General features: G+C 64.1%; 2 protein-coding genes across 2 annotated transcripts; one reads left to right on the top strand and one right to left on the bottom strand.

Moving 5' to 3' along the window:
* The first annotated feature begins 1,327 nt into the window (after nt 1-1,327).
* Nucleotides 1,328-13,575, top strand: SSTR5 (somatostatin receptor 5). The gene is made up of 2 exons (XM_039478292.2): nt 1,328-1,399; nt 6,671-13,575. The coding sequence occupies exon 2, from the start codon at nt 6,697-6,699 to the stop codon at nt 7,768-7,770; it is 1,074 nt and encodes a 357-aa protein (XP_039334226.1). The 5' UTR covers nt 1,328-1,399; nt 6,671-6,696; the 3' UTR covers nt 7,771-13,575.
* Nucleotides 13,576-17,633: 4,058 nt separating this feature from the next.
* Nucleotides 17,634-19,067, bottom strand: C1QTNF8 (C1q and TNF related 8). Its single transcript, XM_003928547.3, has 2 exons — nt 18,875-19,067; nt 17,634-18,184 (listed from the first exon to the last, which is right to left on the bottom strand). The coding sequence occupies exons 1-2, from the start codon at nt 19,065-19,067 to the stop codon at nt 17,634-17,636; spliced, it is 744 nt and encodes a 247-aa protein (XP_003928596.1).
* Nucleotides 19,068-19,376: the final 309 nt, after the last annotated feature.

Genomic DNA, 19,376 nt, shown 5'->3' with positions numbered 1-19,376 from the left:
TGTCAGGGTTGGGAGGTGTCACAGGTTGAGGAGCTGGCAGACACCTGCAAGACAGGGCCTGGAGGTGGGAGAGAGGCCATGTGACTTTCTGAGCCCAGGGGTCCAAGCCTGTATAGGGAGGGAGTGCCGTGTGCCCCGGGGTCAGCTGCATTCTCCCCAGAGACCTTCTGTGAACAGGGGCTCTCCCCGCGGGGCTGGGTGCTGTGGTCCTCCAAGCAGTATTGCTGGATGAGAAACGTAATCTGTGCTCCTGAAGAACACGTGGAAACGCTGAAAAGCTTAAAGGAGAGAACACAGGCCTGGTACCCGGCCTCCGGAAGGAGCCGCTGGAGCTTTCAACAGAGCCAAGCCAGTGTGAGCCTACCCACCTGTGGACAGTCGGCAGGTGGCTGCTCCCACGTCCCTTCAGCGAGGGGTCCAGGGCCTTCAGGGTTCTGCTGTCACCTGGGGGCACCTCACTTCATTCAGCCAGTGACCAGTGAGTCCGGGCAGGGGCAGGGGTTGGGGGGCCTCCTGGTGGGGAAGCATCCGGTGACCCCCAGCCTTCGTGCTCAGGGTGGGCCCCACAGACCTGCGCATCAGCACGCAGGAGCTTGTCAGGAATGCAGATTCCCAGCCCGAGGCCCGGGAATCTGCGCGGAGGCCCCAGGTGACTCCGCCCCCTGCTTCAGAACCCCACTTTAGGTGAGGGACTAAGGTGGACCCATGGGTTTATTTCAGGGGAAATAGAAATAACCACTCAGCAGGTACATTTTGGTCGTATTTAAATACGTGTAGGATCCGCAAAGAAGGCCTGGCTAAAACCCGAATGGAGCATCCTGGAAACCCCGGACCCCCGACCACCTCACCCTGGGTCTGCCTGCCGACCTCCCCGCACCCCTTCTCTCCACAACCACAGCCCACCTCTGGAGAGGTCTGCAGAGCCCCTGCCCCTCTCCCTTCGAACAAAGATCCCTCCACCCGCTTCAGACTCAAGGTGGGGTCTACCGCAGAGCGGACAGCAAGAAAATGGGGTGGGGGTGCAGACGATCATGGGGTCACTGCCATTGTGACCAGGAATGTGGGCGAGCGCGCAAGGGTTACCAGGAGCCCCGATGTGGGAGCCCCACAGGTGAAGCGCCCCGCCGCCCCCGCCCGCGCCCTTCCCAACCCGACACCGGCCCCGCCCATCCCAACTAGACACTAGCCCCGCCCCTCCCGACACTGGCCCCGCCCCACCCTCTCCACCCTATACAGGCCCCGCCCAGCCCCACCCGACACTAGCCCCTCCCCTCCCGTCGCTGGCCCCGCCCTACCCCGCGCAGCCCCGCCCCCTCCCAGCCGGCGCCCGCCCGAGAGCCCAGAGCCAGCTCTGCGCGTGGACGCCCGGGCTCCCCAGCCAGAGGGCGCCTCCACCCAGGTGAGTGCCGCCCGCCCCGGTTCCCCTCCTGCGCGGGCGACCCCTGCCCTCGGCAGCACGGGGTCCCGCGCAGCTGTTATCCCCGCAGGGGCGCTCACCGTGTGTGCGCAGCCCCAGCCAGGGTCCCGCCCTGCGCCCTCCCCCCCCCCCCGCCTGCTGCGCTCGCCGTCCCCCGCGCGCCCTCTGCACACTCGCGGGGCTCTCCTGCCCGGGGTCCCTGCCCTCCTGTTCCCTCCGCTCCCAGACCCTCCATCCTTTCCATTTCTTGGCTGCGCCCAGCCGGGGCAGTGAGCTCCTGGAAGGCAGGAGCCAACACTGGAGTCCTGTGAGCTGGCACCCACAGATGGGTTCCCTGAGACCCACCACTGGGAGGCTGGGGTGTCACCCCTGCCCGCCGGAACAGAGCCGCCTCCTGTCCAAGGCACCGCATTTGTCCGGACCCCTCCAGGCGTCTCTGCCCTCCCCAGAATAGAGAACACGCCCCTGGGGTGTGTGCCCTGGGCGCTCCTCCCCGACCCCAGGCCTGCCCACCTGCCCGCCCGCTCTCCCCGGCCTGCCAGCCTGCCTGGGTCCCCCTCGAGGTGAGAGTGGAGTGCTTGCTGACATAAGTTTGGGATAGTTCCAGCTAGGCTGAGCCCTTTCTGAAGGCAGCGATTCCCGGGATGTGGGTGAGGACTGCCAAAGCCTCGGGGGCGGAAACTGGTCAATAGCACCAAGGACAGGGGCCCATTGTGGATTTCTAGGGCGAGACCCGGCGGGGCTTCCAGGAGTGGAGGGTGGCCTAGGAAGCATTCGCAGAGCGCAGAGGAGGGGTAGTGGGGCCTGGCCCCTGCTGCTGCTGCTGCTCCAGGCTGGCCCACACCTGCCTCCGTTTTCCCATCCTGGGGAAGGTGTGTGCCCTGACCACAGGCTGCCTGCCATAGGGACAGATGGCTTGTGTGTAGGGGACCGGTATATGCAGCCCCTCCAAGCTGCAGCTGCATCACTGCCCCCGTGAAGGACCCGGCTCCCCGACCTCGTGCTGGGCTAACCTGGAAGGGGTTGGCCAGGGCACAGTCATGTGGTCCAAGCTACAAAGACAGGAGTTTGGTTTTAGCTGCTTGGGAGGCTGAGGCAGGAGGATCGCCTGAGCATAGGAGGTCAAGGCTGCAGCGAGCTATGAGCGCACCACTGCATTCCAGCCTGGGCAGCAGAGCGAGACTCCATCTCGAAAACAAAAAATCAGGCATTAGGGAACCGTGGGTGCTGTGCTGCTCTGGGTAGCCCGGTGGCTTCCTGGATGCCGGGGAGAGGCTGGGCTGCTGAGGGCAGCTGGGGGGGCGATCACTGAGCTGACACAGTGCCCAGCACCTTGCACGCAGAAGCTCGCTCAGTTTCATCTGCTCTGGTTTGCAGGAGTGACCTCTGCCAGCAGCTGGGCTCAGAGAAGCCCGGGACTTACCCAGGACCAGGAGGCCCGTGTGGGGTGGTGGGGCAGGGCCGGGATCTGCTCCCAGTGCCGTCAGGCTACATGCTGGCTGAGCAGACCCCTTCCCGGTTGAGGGCTGGAGATCAGAAGTCCCCAGTGCTGGCCCCCTCCTGCTGTCCTTGTCCCCCCACCTACGAGGGACAGGGCCATGGGGACAATTTCCCCGTGAGTGTGTAATTTTATGACTCAGAAGATGACTGCTTCCGAATAATGGCTCCTGCAGAATTATGTTCCAAGAGTTAGGTACAGCAGTTATGGCCTATTTTTGTTCTTGGCTGCTCTGGAGTTGGAGCCTGGGGGCCGCAGAGCTGGGACCTGGGAGCCCGTGGAGCCTCTCGCTGGGCTCTGGGCAGGGGAGTGGCGGCAGAGGAGCCCTGAGTAGCTCCTCTGAAGCTACAAACACGGGAATTTGGTTTTAGCTGCTTGGGAGGCTGAGGCAGGAGGATCACCTGAGCACAGGAGGTTGAGGCTGCAGTGAGCTGTGATCGCATCACTGCACTCCAGCCTGGGCAACAGAGTGAGACCCCATCTCAAAAGCAAAAACTCCAGCACTCAGGAACCAGAGGTGCTGGGGACCCAGGGCCTGTTCTGGAGAGGGACCGGAGCCCCACAGTTGCCCTCTCCGTGCCCCACCCCGGTGGCTCCTCCACCTGGCCTCCTTGGTACGGAGGAGTGGGCCGAAGCTCAGAGGCCTCAGCAGCTGGGACGCTGTCCCGTCCACCCGGACTCCCACACAGCCCACGGGCTGTCTGTAGACCACTGTCCTTCCAGAATGCACGCCCCACAGGCAGCCGGAGGGAGCCGTAAACGTGACGTGCTGCATTTCTGTGCTGGTCCCTGAGGAGTGGAGAATTGCTGGTCCACTGCTGCTGGGGGAGCTCGCTTCCTGGGAGGCCCCTGTCTGAGTCCTCCTAGGAGAGGCCCTGTTCCCTGCCAGGAGCAGATGCGGCTGGAGGCTCCAGCCTGACTCCGGCCCAGGAGCTCCTCGGGCAGCAGCTCCAGCAAAACAGAAAATGTCTTTTCCCTCCTGGCTGGGCAGCGCTCTACTGGGTAGGGGTTCTAGGGTGACAGCGCGCGCTCTCTCTCTCTCTGTCTGCCCCCGCCCTTTTTCTCTCCCTCCCCACCCCCTGCTTCTCCCAACCCCCGAGTTTGTGGTTTGTATGGCGGCCACTGCCACAGCTGTCTGGGTCCTGCCCGTGTGTTCCATCCTGTCTCCGCATGGCTTACTTGAGGGTTTCTCTTTGCCCCGATGCCGCAGCTGGACGGGGATGCTCTTTCATTCCTTTATGCTGCACAGGACAGGTGACTCCCAGACGGGACACTGTCACCAGTTCTGGGGTAGCCCAGCCACGCTCTCCCCCGGGACCCCACACAGCCCTCTCCTGACCTTCTGCTGGCGCCCTGTTCCCGCCGATCCGTCAACCCTCTTCCAGTCCCGATTCTCTCTTCAGCGCTGTGCAGACTGGAGCTGGTTCTGACCACTTCTGTAGTTCTTTTTTCTACCATAAATGATTGTATTTTTTTACATCCAAGATGTGTGATTTTTAAAAATAGATGCCTGTTCATTTTACTTCTTAGACAGAAGCCAAATTTATTTCCCAGCATTTTCCCGTGCCTTCTCCGTGGATCCTACGCGTGTTTAGACATAGTCTAAGCGTACCTGCTAGCTGGTTATTTTTATTCCCCCCGAGATGAATCCACGGGTGCACCGGCCTTGTTCGTTTTCTGAGTTGTATTTCTCAGCGCGTTTGGGCCACGTGCGCCTGGGAATGCTGGTTTCTGGGTTTGCTGGGGACACAGGGCTTTCTCTTTGTGGCTGTCAGCCTTGTGTTCTGCCCCCCCCCCACCTGGCTCGCCTTTCCTTGTCTACCAGGTGTCAGTGGCCTCGGCCCAACCCCGCAGCCCCCCGCCAGGACTGTGGCCTTCCCTGGCAGCTGCTGGGGGCGTCCTGTGCTCTGAGGTGCCTCGGGAGTCACAGCCGGTCAGCTGAGCAGGCCCAGGGCTCCGGACAGCGCATGCTGGGATCACTACGGCCGGCTCCACTCCCACTCAGGCCAGGGTCCCCCCAGGGAGGGACCTTTCCCTGGTTTGGATCCTGAGGGGTGCTTTGATTCTCTGCCGGCCACCCCCAGAGTCACAGAGCCCCGGGGTCAACCCGAACGTCCATCCTTCCTCCACCCCACTTGTCGGGGGAGGCACTGATCTTTTTATTTATTCATTTATTTTTGAGACGGAGTCTCACTCTGTTGCCCAGGCTGGACTGGCCTGGCCTGATCTCAGCTCTCTGCAACCTCCACCTCCTGGGTTCAAGCGATTCTCCTGCCTCAGCTTCCCAAGTCGCTGGGACTACAGGCACACGCCACCACACCCAGCTAATTTTGCATTTTTTGTAGTGACGGTGTTTCACTATGTTGGCCAGGCTGGACTGGAACTCCTGACCTCAGGCGATCTTCCCACCTCAGCTTCCCAGAGTGCTGGGATTACAAGTGTGAGTCGCCGCGCCCGGCCTGATGTTCTTTCTGAGACGGGGTCTCACTCTGTGTCCCACCCTGGAGTGCAGTGGTGCAATCACAGCTCTCTGCAGCCTCTACCTCCTGGACCCAAATGATCCTCCCTACTCAGCCTCCTGAGTAGCTGGGACTACGGGCTCCTGCCACCACGCCTGGCTAGTTTTTGTATTTTTTGTAGAGATGGGGTCTCACCATGTTGCCCTGGCTGGTCTCCAACTCCTGACCTCAGGTGACCCCCGTCTCAGCCTCCCACAACACTGGGATGACAGGCGTGAGAATAGTTTTTATGACTGATTTCAAACACACAGAAAAACACAAAAACAATAAACGAGGCTTGAACCCACAGAGGTTACTATTCCCAGCCCACCCTCCCCCATGTCTCCCCTCTTCTCTCTCTGGGCCACGTGGGGGGTTCCAGGTCCTAGCAGGGGGCTCCAAGCTCCTATGGGACAGGTAGTGTCAGACGGCTGGAGCCCCCACACCTGTGCCTGTGACCCGCCCGTGCCCCACACTGCAGCTTCTCCCTCGGGCCACCCCACGGTTCCCCCCACTTTTGCCCTGTGCGACTCCTGGAGCTCCACGTGGCTGCTCTGTGGGTTTGTGTGTTTGCTTCTCTGCAGCCACCCTGTGGGGAGGGGCGGTGTCTGCCCAGCCCCTGTGCTGTGTCCCCCGCCTGGGTTTGCAGATGTCTGTCATTGCCATGGGGGGACAGCTCCCCTCAATGGCCCTCGAGAGGTGCAGGGGGCCAAGGGGCAGGTGCAGCCCGGTGAAAGTCCCTCAAGGCTGCGGCAGTGACACCCCGTCCGGCCGCTTCTCCAGTCCTGCATCCCGGGCAGGGCAGGCGCCAACCACCAGCCTCGTCTCTCTCCGCTGCCGCCCCTCCCAGTGCACCTGGGAGGTGCCGTCCCCTGGGCCTCTGCCCCTTACCTGGGAGACGCGGCCAGCAGGCTCTGAGGGGCTCTGGGGAGATGCAGCTGCTGGCCTCACGATGCCGCAGCCAGGCCAGGCGCCACCGGGTGCCGGGGCGGCCACAGGGCAGCCGTCACAGTATTGACAGCGGCCGGCCGTCCAGGGCTCCCGGGGCCACCTGCCCGCCGCTCCTTCCTCTCCTGGCTTGTTTTCCAAACAATTTGCTTAATGTGATTCCTGGCCGAGCTGAACATGACTAATCGTGTTTACCCGGTGATCCCAGCCTCCCGGCGGGTGGGGCCGGGCCGGGCGGGGAGGGAGGAATACCTGGACCAGCCGGCTCACGGCCTCGCCGCCTCGGCGTCCTCCCCTCTTCTCTCGCAGAGCCGACGCGCCCTCGGGCTGCCGCCATGGAGCCCCTCTTCCCGGCCTCCGTGCCTGGCTGGAACGCCTCCTCCTCGGGTGACAGGTCCCTGGTGGGGCCGGCGCCGGCGCCGGGGGCCCGGGCGGTGCTGGTGCTCGCGCTGTACCTGCTGGTGTGCGCGGCCGGGCTGGGCGGAAACGCGCTGGTCATCTACGTGGTGCTGTGCTGCGCCCGGATGAAGACGGTCACCAACATCTACATCCTCAACCTGGCGGTGGCCGACGTCCTCCTCATGCTGGGGCTGCCCTTCCTGGCCACGCAGAACGCCGCGTCCTTCTGGCCCTTCGGCCGCGTCCTGTGCCGCCTGGTCATGACGCTGGACGGCATCAACCAGTTCACCAGCGTCTTCTGCCTGACGGTCATGAGCGTGGACCGCTACCTGGCCGTGGTGCGCCCGCTGACCTCCGCCCGCTGGCGCCGCCCGCACGTGGCCAGGATGGCGAGCGCCGCGGCCTGGGCCCTGTCGCTGTGCATGTCGCTGCCCGTGCTGGTGTTCGCGGACGTGCAGGACGGCGGCACCTGTAACGTGAGCTGGCCGGAGCCGGTGGCGCTGTGGGGCGCCGTCTTCGTGGTCTACGCGGCCGTGCTGGGCTTCTTCGGGCCGCTGCTGGTCATCTGCCTGTGCTACCTGCTGATCGTGGTGAAGGTGAGGACCGCGGGCGTGCGCGTGGGCTGCGCGCGGCGGCGCTCGGAGCGGAAGGTGACGCGCATGGTGGTGGTGCTGGTGCTGGTGTTCGCGGGCTGCTGGCTGCCCTTCTTCACCGTCAACATCGTCAACCTGGCGGTGGCGCTGCCCCAGGAGCCCGCCTCCACCGGCCTCTACTTCTTCGTGGTCATCCTCTCCTACGCCAACAGCTGCGCCAACCCGGTCCTCTACGGCTTCCTCTCCGACAACTTCCGCCAGAGCTTCCGGAAGGTTCTGTGCCTCTGCAAGGGCTCCGGCGCCGAGGACGCTGACGCCACGGAGCCGCGGCCACGCAGGAGCCGGCAGCAGCCGGAGGCCACGCCGCCCGCGCACGACGCCGAGGCCAACGGGCTCATGCAGACCAGCCAGCTGTGAGGGGCACCTACGGCGGGGGGGGGCGGGGCCGTGTCCCCCCAGGGGCAGGGGTTGCACTGCAGTGCCCCCACCCTCACCTGCCAGTCAGGATGTTTCCCTGCGGCGGCGGTGCGGTGAGGATGGAGCTGCCTGAGGCCAGGCTGGGGTGGACGCGGGACAGAAGGCACCCCCACAGTGACAGACCACCCTCTCCCGCCTGTCTCCCACGAGGGGGGGGCCCTGGGAGGTGGGGGAGGTGGCCAGGCTGCTGAGGGGCTCTTGTAAGTCCTCAGGGCCTCCTCACCCTCCATCCTGCCCCAGCCCATGCCAGCCTCCCCGCCGGGGAGCAACGTTTCCAGAAGGCCAGCCAGACCAGAGGGTCTTCCTGACGGCAGGGGCCTGCCCTGCCTGGCCCCCCAGCTGCGTGTGCCCTCCGGTCAGCTCTGAGCCACTTGCTGCTCTGGTAAATTAAAGACACCTGAAAGGGCTAGACTCGGGTCCCCTGGAGTCCCTGCCTGGGGCCCCAGCCCCGAGCCTTCCCCGCACTGTGTGGAATCTGGACACAGGTGTGAGGGAGCGTGGCGGGGCTGCCCTCGGTCAGCCAGGGTCATGCCTGCCCTGGGGCCCCACCCTGCTGTCCGACACCCTACGGGATGCTGTCCCAGAGAGGGAAGCAGGGGGCTCCCGGTGGGAGAGGTGTGGAGGCAGCTGGCACAGAGGAGAGCCAGGGGCTGAGGTTGGGGTGGAGGCTCCAGCTCTCCAGGCTTCTGGGGCGCAGGTGTCTGTGCTGCTCTGAATTGGCTCTGTCTGGAGGGCCCGGTACGGGTGTGCCTGGGGGCACTGGAGGGAGGGCTCCTCATGGAGCAGGACCCGAGGGTCAGGGACTGGAAAGGATGGGGAACCTGCAGCTGCCTCTTCTGCTTTGGGGCAGGGGCTCCGGGCCCAGGAGAGGGAACGGGGACAGGAGCAGAGGACAGTCATCCAGGCGGCATTGGGGGGACAGCGCTGCTGGGAGGCAGTGGTTGCTTGGGTGATGGGAATGCCAGGTCCTGGGAATCCTGCTGAACCCCACCTAGAATTGTCCCACCTCCCCCACCCTGAACGCCAGCTTCTCCTGGCGCCCCGGACCCAGAGCCTCACTCTGAGGCTGGAAGGAGAAGGATCAGAGACCCCTCTGCCCTGCCCGGCACTGGCCCTGACCCGTGCTCCCACCGCTCAGAGCAGGTCCCCGTCCTCCCGGGAGGGTGCAGGGAGGGCCGAGTGGGTGCAGAGCCAGGCAGGGAAAGGCCCAGGCCGAGGTCGGGCCTGGGAAGCGTCCGAGCGATGAGGACACGTGTGTTTGACAATTGCTCCCCTGTATAAACTCAAGGATAAATGTTTGATTCTTTCCCCGAGCAAATATTGTCCCTGGAGCTGAGTGCAGCCAGCAAAGACCAGAGTGAGTGGAGCCCAGGCTCCCCCGAGGCCCAGCACAGGGCGAGACCCCTGCCCCAGCCCCGCTGAGCCAGACAGGGCCGGGACGGGGGGCGGCTGAATGCCCAGCAGGAAGCGGGGAGACGTGGAATTCAGGAACGGGGTGAAAGATGGCAGATGCTGCCTGGGGTCTGAGGCTGGAGCTGCCTCTCACAGCCGCCCCCGAGCGGGCTGCCCGGGCTTCTCAATAGCTATTGAGAGCAGCCGGGGAGTGCGGGGGCTTCTCTAGCGGGTCCACAAGGTTCTGCCTCTGAGTGACCAAGGAGGGGTGGGTCCAGGGTTCCCTGGGAGAAACTGAGGCCCGTTCACACCACAGTGCCGACCACCTCCCCCGCCGCCTCCCTGGGCATTTGGGTGCCAAGTTCATCCGCTTGGAAGGCTCTGGGGACCTAGCAGATGGCTCGGAAATCCCTGCTGAGATCAATTTCTCCAATTGATCTGACTCCGTGCCCTCTCCCTGAGGGGCTGGCAGCCATGTGGGGCGAACAGAGGCGCCAGTGCCCGCGCTCTCTGGTGAAGATGCCCTCGAGCCCCACCCCATGTGGCCCAGCCGCAAGCCTCGGGTACCCTGCTCCCCGCCTCGTCCAGCCTGAAGCCCTGGGACCCTGGTTCCTGCCAGTCCCAGGCCCCAGCTTCACGGCCCCGCTGGCCTCCCCAGTCTGGTCCTGGCCACGTGCAAACCCCAGTCAAAGCCTTGGGGGCCTTCGGTCAAAGCCTTGCCCCACCAGGTGCACACCCTCCCCACAAACCAAACCTGCTGTGCTCAGCCTCCTCCTCCCAGACGCCCAGGACCCTCCCACGCTGACTCTCGGGGGGCAGTGGGCTTGCCATGGCGGCCCCACAGCTGGGCCTGGGACTTCCCGCCCTTGGGCCCTTGCGCTGGCTGAACAGGCGTCCCTGTGGGACAAACGCACCTGCCACACACCAGCGTGGGGCTGGGTCCTGGGATCAAGGTTGAGCTGGAGGAGCATTCCAGGCCAAAGGAACAGCCTCTGTGAGGGCTCAGAGGCAACAGGGCACAGGGAGTGAGCTGTGGGGGTTAAGTCAGAGAGAGGAGCAAATACAGGTCCCCCCACGTTCTGACCCACGATGCCCCAAGGAAGGCGAAGCCGCACTCACTGCAGCTTGAGAGTGGAGACTGGACCAGAGGTGGGAGGAGGCAGACGCGGAGGGTGTGCAGAGGCTGTGAGGCATCCAGGAGAACACGCGACCGCCTGGCCCTGGGCGGGGGCCCCAGCGCTGCTCACAACACAGAGGCAGCCTCTGGCCAGGCCTGGGGCAGCGCTGGCTCTTGCTTGGGGCACATGGGAGAACAAGACCCCGGGGTCTGATGGCCTCGGTGGGATGAGGAAGCTGAGGGTGTTCCGGGACCAGGCTGGGCAGGTGTGGACAGCACAGAGCCACAGGGAAGGAGCCACAGGGAAGGGGCCACAGGGAAGGAGCCACAGGGAAGGGGCCACAGGGAAGGGGCCACAGGGAAGGGGCCACAGGGAAGGGACGGAGGCCCAGATACCCCCGGGGCAGCAGCATGAAAGGCCTGGAGGGGTCAGGGGTGTGTATGGGAGGAGCTCGGGCCCTGGGCCCCTGAATCCTCACCCCTCAGGGTAGTGAGGGCTTGTGGGTGGCCGGAACTTCTTCAGGGGCCGCAGAGCCGAGACCCCTTGCAGGCCACGTGAGAGTCTGGCGGGGGCGTGGCGGGAGCAAACATCCTGGGCGGGCGGCCCCCATGGGTTTCCCACACGCATCAGTGGGTTTTATTGGCTCTGGGCTCCAGCAACTCAAGTGACTTTGCTCAGGAAACAGTCCCAGCCCCGCCCCATCAGCTGGGGTGCCCAGGCGGGATGTGGGGGTCTGTGGAGGGACCCGGAAGGCCTCTTGGGGAGAGGGGCGCAGAGATGACCGACAGCCACCAGCCCAGGGCCCTCAGAACGCTGTGTCCTCCCACCAGACAAGACCCCAAAGCGTGGGTGGGGTGGGGGTGTGGTGCCAGCTGTGGGGTCTCTGGGAGCCAGGCTGGGGGAAGGCTGTCCCTAGGACAGGCCCCTCTGCCCATCCAAGGCCGGGTCTTGGCAGCACGGGCAACCCCCATGGGTGCAGCAGAGGCTGGTGCTGGCCACACTGCCCCTTGGAGGCCTGGATCCCCTGGGCCCCTGGCAGGCGTTAGGTGGAGTCTACCTCCTGGGTTCTCTCTCCTCTGTCCCCATCCCGGCCCGGCCGCAGCAGCCCCCGCCTCTGGCTATGTCTCCCTCCTTGACTCAACCTCACCTCCACTTCCAGCTCCATTTTATCCCAAACACAAATCTACTCGTGTCTCTGCCGCTCACGGGCCCTCTGGTTCCCCACTCCCCACCCACGTTTCCTCAGTCGGCGGGAATCCCCAGCCCCCGCAGCCCCCATCTACTTTCTGTCTTTAGGAATCTGAGTCCTCGAGGTCCCTCTCAGAATGGAATCAGGCAGGATTTGTCCTTGTGTGACTGGTTCATTTCGCCCAGCGCACTGCCCTTGGGGCCCATCCACGTAGCAAGTGCCAGGGGTTCCTTCCTGTTTGAGGTTGAGCACTGTCCCCTTGTATGGAGGGACCACATTGGTTTTTCCGTGTGTCATCAGTGGACCCCGGGCTGTGTTCACCATCTGAGTGCACTCCTGCTGCCTCTGGGTACCGTCACAGTGACCATCCGCTTCAGCACAGGAATGCCGGGGGGCACATTCAGACCATAGCACCTACCTTCTTGCTAGTGAATGCGGCTGCTGTGAGTGTGGGTGCATATCCCACGTGGTTTTTGGTGGTGGTGGTGGTGGTTTTGTGTGTGTGTGTATGTGTGTGTGTGTGTGTGTGTGTGTGTGTGGCAGGGTGTCACTGTATCGCCCAGGCTGGAGTGCAGTGGTGCAATCTTGGCTTACTGCGATCTCTGCCTCCTGGGTTCAAGCAATTCAAGCAATTCTCCTGCCTCAGCCTCCCAAGTAGCTGGGATTACAGGCGCCCGCCACCACACCCGGCTAATTTTGTATTTTTAGTAGAGAAAGGGTTTGACCATGTTGGCCAGGCTGGTCTTGAAGTCCTGACCTCAGGCGATCCGCCCACCTCGGCCTCTCAATGTGCTAGGATTACAGGCCTGAGCCACCATGCCCAGCTGGTCCCACATGTTTCTAATGATTATATAGCTGAAAATTATTTCGAATAGGGCAAGTCTCCACCCAGCACCGAGCTGAGTTAAAATTCTTTAGAATCCGTTCTTCCAGATTCTCTTCAACACTGCTTTTACAAAATTTTAAAAAATGGAATTTGGTCCAGGCATGGTGGCTCATGCCTACAATCCCAGCACTTTGGGAGGCGGAAGCTGGAGGATCGCTTGAGTCCAGGGGTTCAAGACCAGCCTGGGCAACGTGGTGAAGCCCCATCTCTACAAAATAAAATTTAAAGATTAGTTGAGCATGGTGGCATGCACGTGTATTCCCAGGTACTCAAGAGGCTGAGGTGGGAGGGTTGCTTGAGCTGGGAGTTCAAACTGCAGGGAGTGATTGCATCACGGCACATCAGCCTGGGCAACAGGGCAAGACCCTGTCTCAAAAAAAAAAAAAAAAGGTGGGGGCGATTTTTATAGAAATGTTCATAATAGCATTATCTATAATCCATAATAGCCAAAAGGTAGCCATGACCCAGATGTCAATCAGCAGACAGTGGATAAGGAAATGGGGTCCATCCACCCCACTGAAGAGTCTGTGTGTGATTCCATTTCCATGAAACGCCCAGAACATGGGAGTTTGCAGACCCAGAGAGGAACAGCGCTGCCACGGGATGGACAGGAGTGGGGAGCGACTCTGAGGGTGCACATTCCTTTTGGGGGCTGGAGCTGGGCAGAGGTGGTGGCTGCAGAGTGCCAGGAATGTGTCGTGCTGGGGACCGTTGGCTCTCCAGCGCTAAATTCCACGTTATATGAATTTCCCCTAAATATTTACGATTGGGCTTTTACTGGAATTCCACTAAATGGATAAACACACATCGGCTAGGTTGCCTCCCCAGCCAGACGCTCGCCCAGAATGTCACCGGGATGTCCTCTCGGGAAGCCACGTCCCCCAGGTCCTTCCTGTGCCACCGACTCGTGATCCAAGCCGGGGCAGGCGGCCACGGGGTCTCCGACCGGCCGGCTCCCTCCTATCTTCTCCGTGGCCCGGGCAACGCGAGGCTGTGGCTGCTTTTCGCGTCTCTGGCCTCTACCAAGCGTCCCTCTTATTGCTCCTGCCCAGCACAGGCGCGTCCCTCTGGCTTTTATCACCTGGCAGAAAAGCGTGACCTCATCTTGTCTCACTTCAGTTCTGTGTCATTGTTTTGTAAAGAAATAAACCTGGACGGTTGCAGGGATCCAGGTTCTGCCGTCCGACACTCTCGTGGGCATCTCCCCACCCCGGCTCTCCAAGAATCTGGGTTGCCACTGGCGTTGGTTAGCCGCCCCCGCCCCGCTGCCAGCTGACACTGCCCTTGCACCCCTCCCGCCTGGCCCTGCTGCAGGCATCTTTGGATCTGCGCCGCCATCGCCTGTGGCCATGGTGATGTCTGTTCTGGGAGGCCCAGCCGTGCCCTGAGAATGGGCTCCTGGCCTTGGGCCTGGTGCGGCCACATCGGGGTCCTTGGCTGGGCCTGCTGACGGGTACTTTCTGGGCTCCCTGGAGCAGCGGCGGGCGTCTTCTCGGACTGACTTCTTCAGGGCCACCTGCCCCGCTAGCAGCACAGCCTGTCTGGAATCACAGAGGCTGCAGACCCCAGGGCAGCCAGGCCAGGGCCAGGGAAGGAAACTGTTGTCTGGGATTCTGGGGGCTTCCCCGGTGCGGCCTGCCTGGCGTGGTCGGGACCCCTGGCTGCCACCGTCTCCCACTCAGCCCTGCTCTCTCACCAGGGCCAAGAACCTCTGCCTGGCCAGCCGTAACCCCCACGCCCAGCAGCCCATACCCCCGCCTCTGGTTCTTCAAGCACCTGCCACACTCGACCCCAGCAGACCCCGGGGGCCACATCCCCCCAAGCAGGAACCCCCAGTGCTGTGCAGCTGTCCTCCAGGGCACAGACGCCCAGGGCTGGCTCCGGCCAGCGCCGCTTTGAACCTGCAAGCCCAGAGCCCCTCACAGCTGCTCCGGGGTCCCCAACAGAGGCTTTGGCACCCCCCTGCTGGACAGGAAGCTGAGGCCACAGGCAGAGCTGGCAGGGACATGGGCTCTGTGGGGTGGGCAGGACATGGCTGCAGCCGGCTCTGGGCGTCCTCACTCGGGAAGGGGCCGAGTGAGCACAGGGCCAGCGGCTCTCTGGAGCGGAAGATGCCCTGCGGCTGCGGCCAGGACCGGGCTGGGGGCCTCTCTCCGGCCTCTCGCAGCGCCACTGGCCCTCAGCACACGGGGGAGGCCTGGGGGGCGTCCCAGTCGCAATGCGAGGCCTGGGGTCTGCCCACCTCCCCTCGGCCCACCCCTCCTGTTCTGGCACCTTTATCTCTAGGGCAGAAGCCTCTGTGCCAAGGCCCCAAGAGCGCCCAGAGCTGGCGCCCACCCCTGATGGTTGCTGGGTGCCCTGGGTGTGTCCCGCTCTCGCAGCCAGGAGGGGACTCAGCCTGAGGCCGAAGTGCAGCCTGAGGCCCCGCCCACCTCCGTGTGGGGTGAGGGGAGAGGGAGGGTCCAGCCCCAGCTCCAGTGCCCCTCCTGTCTGTAGCAGGGCCAGGGTCCACCAGCCCCCCCAGCATCCCATCCCCTGCTGTCCTTGGCTGTCACCAACTCCCAGGAGACCTGCAGCCGTCCCCTGCAGACACACAAAGTGGGACTTGATACGGGCCACCTGGGCGTGCTTCGGGGCAGCCCAGCGACAGCCTCAGGGGGAGAGGTGGATGCCCGCCCATGGCACCTGAGAGGCGGCAGGCTTGGGCAGTGGGCAGGGGTGGGCGGCTGGGATAGAGCCCCTCCCCATGCAGAGGGCCGTACGTGCACAGGAAGTGGGGGTTCCCTGTACCTGCCCAGGCCGCCCCTTCTGCTGTCCTGTACTGTTGGGGGCCATGCTTGGTCTCTGCCTGCTTGGGGAGCGGCTCCTAGCACACATGCACGTGGGTTCTGTGGATTCTGGCTGGGCCTTGGTGCACCACCCACAAGGGCCGGGCGCCCAGCACAGGAGTGAGGTGAGGCTGAGGGGCGGGAGAGCTAGCCGGGGCTCCCAGGGCCCCCACGGGTGGACGTCTGTCTGTGAGGAAGGAACGGCACTTCCCGAGGGTGGGGCTGGGAGTCCATAGTCTTCACAAGAAAACTCCAATCCTAACCCGAACTATAACCCTAACCCTAACCCTTCACAGGAAAACACCGGGCTTCCCAGCCCCACCCTCGGGAAAGGCCGGCTGTGTTGGGGGATGGCCCTGACCCCCAACCTCTGCCACCCTTCCCCCTCCTCCCCAGGTTGCTCTGCCCGACCCCCACTGCCTGTCACCCCCGGGCCTGGTCCGGCGGTGGTGGATGGCAGGGATGACTGAGCAGGCCCTCAGAGTGGGGCTCCATGGTGACCGGGAGGGTCACTGTCCCAGCTGTTCCTGGTGGCTTCCTCCTGGCCCAGGCACTGCATGCAGACCGACAGACAAGTCTCCCCTGCCTGGGGCCCGCAGCCCCTGCCAGCCTATCTCCCTTCTCGGCTGGCCCCACCCCGCGGGGTGCACCCTGATGGTCGGGGCTGTCTCCTCGAAGACCCTCCTGGGCCAGGCTGCGGGCCCAGCTGCTCAGGGATTGGTCTGGACAGGTGGGGGCTCCTGCCAGGAGGGAGTGGGGGCAGGGCAGGCTGTCGAGGGAGATGGGCGAGCCGGGCACTCTGTGGTCCAGGACGTCCTCGGCTGGACAAGCACCGAGGGGCTGTGGGGGAACCTGGCGCCCTGCGTCTCTGTTCAGTGCCCACTAGCCCCCTGCAAGCCCACTCTGGGTGCATCTGTGGGAGTTCTCCGGCCCCAACCCTGGGGGCTTTATGGAGGGCCTTTCAAGGGTTTCAGTCCCGCGTGGCTGAGCCCCGGTGACTCTGGATGCTGCTCAGCCGGGACCAGGGTCCACGCTGCCACAGACAGCAGGCTAAGGAGGAGGCGGCGGCTGGGAAGAGGCGGGGAGGCCAGGCCGGGTCTAGGTGGTTCTGGAGACACGTAGGCACGTGGCTGGGAGAGCTCCCAGGAGCGGGTGCAGTTGCTCCAGCCGGTGAGGGTTATAGAAGCTTCCAGTGGCGGAAGCTAGGCCAGCCTCTTGCCTGGAGGGACCCGCCCACCCACACTCCCAAATGGGGCCCTCACCCCCGCAGCGCAGCCATGTGGACCCACCTTTCAGCCCTGTCTAAGCATGAGGCGGCTCCGCGGGGGTCGGAGGCTCCCCAGGCTCTGGGGCTCACCAGGGTCCAAGCTTCCTCCAGCCCCTACCCACTTCACACAGACTAGGGGACCCCGTGAGCCCCAAAACCTGGCCTCCATGTACTCAGCTGTGTGTTTCCGGTCAAGGACAAGCCTCCACCTGGCCAGCCCCACCCACCTGTCCACCGTGAGTGCCAGCTGCCCCCCGCGCCGCCCGGAGTCCCGTCTCCCTCCCTCTCAGCCTCCAGGGCCCAGCCACACCAGCCGGGTGCTCGGCAAATAATGAATGTCTCCATGGCAGGGTGCCTGGCACAGCTTTATAAGCAGAACGGCCTCTCAGCCATGAGGGCAAGTACCTGAGGGCGACCAGCCTCCAGCCAACCCATGCGGAGGCACCCGGCGCCACCCACAGCACGCCCAGCACACAGGCCTCTGTCCCTGCGGCTTCCTGTGGTGCCTTCCTGTGTGCCAGCCCCTGTGAGGGCAGGTGCAGGTCAGACTTGCTCCTACCACACCCAGAGCTCCACATGGCTCAGTGCCTGCACACAGTGGGCGCTCAACCAATCCCTGCACACAGTCAGCACTCAAGCAATCCCTGCACACAGTGGGCTCTCAACCAATCCCTGCACACAGTGGGCACTCAACCAATCCCTGCACACAGTCAGCACTCAAGCAATCCCTGCACACAGTGGGCGCTCAACTAATCCCTGCATGCAGTCAGCACTCAAGCAATCCCTGCACACAGTCAGGACTCAATCAATCCCTGCACACAGTCAGCACTCAAGCAATCCCTGCACACAGTGGGCACTCAACCAATCCCTGCACACAGTCAGCACTCAAGCAATCCCTGCACACAGTGGGCACTCAACCAATCCTTGCACGCAGTCAGCACTCAAGCAATCCCCGCACACAGTCAGGACGCAATCAATCCCTGCACACAGTCCAGCGCTCAATCAATCCTTGCACATAGCGCTCAACCAATCCCTGCACACAGTCGGCACACAACCACTCAATCCCTGCACACAGTTGGCGCTTAAGCTCTGCCGCTTCCCCTGCACACGGGCCCGCTCCCGGCTACGGCTCGGCGGCCGGCTTGACCAGGTGGCCGCTGAAGGTGATGTAGAGGTCCCCGTGCTCGCCGTAGACGGCGTTGTCCCGGTCGCGCTGGAACATGCGCACCCAGACGGCGTCGCCCGCGGCCAGGGGCAGCATCAGGCTCTGGGCCTGCATGAGGCTGCGCTCGCTGGGCTGCGCGTACAGCACCGCCTCGGGCCGCCGGTTCCGCATGACATGCAGGTAGGTCTCCTTGTAGTTCCAGGTGTGCACGTTGAGGCTGAGGAAATAGACGCCGGGCACCGGGCAGAGGAAGCGGCCCGCGGCCAGGTCGAAGGCGCCGTCCAGGTTCACCAGCTCCGTGTCGAAGGGCACCGCCTGGAAGGTGTCGGAGCTGTGCAGGCCCTCGCGCCGGCCCACGGAGAAGGCTGCGTAGGCACGCTGGCACGGGGCGCCCGGCGGCCCCAGCTGCCCCTTCTGGCCTTTGCGGCCCTGCAGGCCCCGGGAGCCCGGCGGTCCCTCCTTCCCGCTCCTGCCGGAACGCCCTCGGACCCCGGCCTCGCCCTTCTCACCTGCAGGAGACAAGCAGAAGCTGCGGGTCGGGGCCGGGCTGGGCGGCCGCCCCCATTCCAGGCACCCAGGCCAGGGGCTGGGGCTCCAGGGTCACTGTAAGGACACAGTCCCAGCAAGCGACCTCCCCTCTCCCAGCCTCCACATCCACATCTGCATGATGGACGCCCTCACACACACAGCGAGAAGCCGTGCTCCAAAGGTGCGGTGGGGCCGTCTCCACGGGGAGGGTGGGGACGTGGGTACTCAGGGCCAGCTGCAGAAGAGGGTCTGGCTGGGTGTTAAATAAAGAATGAGAAGCTGGGAAGTTCTTACCCAAGTCTAACCTCAGCACAGCCTGCTGTCCAGCCCTGGAGACAGTGCAGCCTCTGTTGCGGGGTCTCAGGCCAGCAGGGTCGCCCACTCTCCCTTCCCAAGGCGCTGCCACTTTGGGGATCTTAGGAACCCCGGCCCCCTTCCTCAGGGCCCTCAGCACCCCACTTTGGTTCATGGGTCCCTCCCCAAGCCAGGCTTCTTCCTGCTTCAGGGGGGAACTGGGAGTGTCCCTGGGCAGGGAGCGTGGCCAGGGCAGAGACCGTGCTCAGTGAGCCCCTCCCGGTCCCTCCTCCGGAGCCTCAGGTCCCCACCCCAATGCCTCTGGGCTGCTGGGCCCTGGTGGGGAGCCATGCAGGCAGCACCCCCACAGACCTCACCTTTGAGGATTTCGATGTCTATGGTGGGCCGCACTCGGGGCAGCCTCCACCACGGGTCCCCATCACTCCCCCGGGCGTAGGGGCCAGGGGGCCAGGCCGGGCGGCAGCAGCTTACACAGGGCCTCCTGGGCAGCCCGGGCCAGGCCCCCGTGGGCAGCAGCAGTGCCAGGAGGAGCAGGGCGGGAACTGCCATCTTGGCCAGGGCTGGGGGAAAGCGGAGAGGGAGGGACTGAGGAGGAGGTATCCCAGCTGGAGCCCCCCAGACCCTGCAGCTACCCGGCCGTGCCCCCGTTGGGGAGACAGCGGTGGGGGCGGGAGCTCCTGCCTGGGCATGGCCGGTCCTGGCCCAGTGGGTGAGGACGAGGCTGAGGCTCTGGGCTGCACCAGGCACCCTGGACACCTGGAGTCGGGGAGTCCTGGCCCCCAAAGCTGGGTCCCTGCACCCGGCAGGTGGAGGGGAAGCCGTCATGGGCACAGGGGTGTCCAAGACCACCTTCCACAC

The sequence above is a fragment of the Saimiri boliviensis genome, chromosome 12 (genome assembly GCF_048565385.1).
Source record: "Saimiri boliviensis isolate mSaiBol1 chromosome 12, mSaiBol1.pri, whole genome shotgun sequence".
Taxonomy (NCBI): Eukaryota; Metazoa; Chordata; class Mammalia; order Primates; family Cebidae; genus Saimiri; species Saimiri boliviensis.
Note: the sequence above shows the minus strand (reverse complement) of the source record. Positions and strands in the feature narration are given on the sequence as shown.

Bases quoted from the DNA above. Each gene is read 5' to 3' on its own strand.
- C1QTNF8 (XM_003928547.3), bottom strand. From the start codon at position 19,067: ATGGCAGTTCCCGCCCTGCTCCTCCTGGCACTGCTGCTGCCCACGGGG. The intron at 18,185-18,874 runs GTGAGGTCTGTG...TGTCTCCTGCAG, and splicing joins AGACATCGAAATCCTCAAAG to GTGAGAAGGGCGAGGCCGGG.
- SSTR5 (XM_039478292.2), top strand. From the start codon at position 6,697: ATGGAGCCCCTCTTCCCGGCCTCCGTGCCTGGCTGGAACGCCTCCTCC.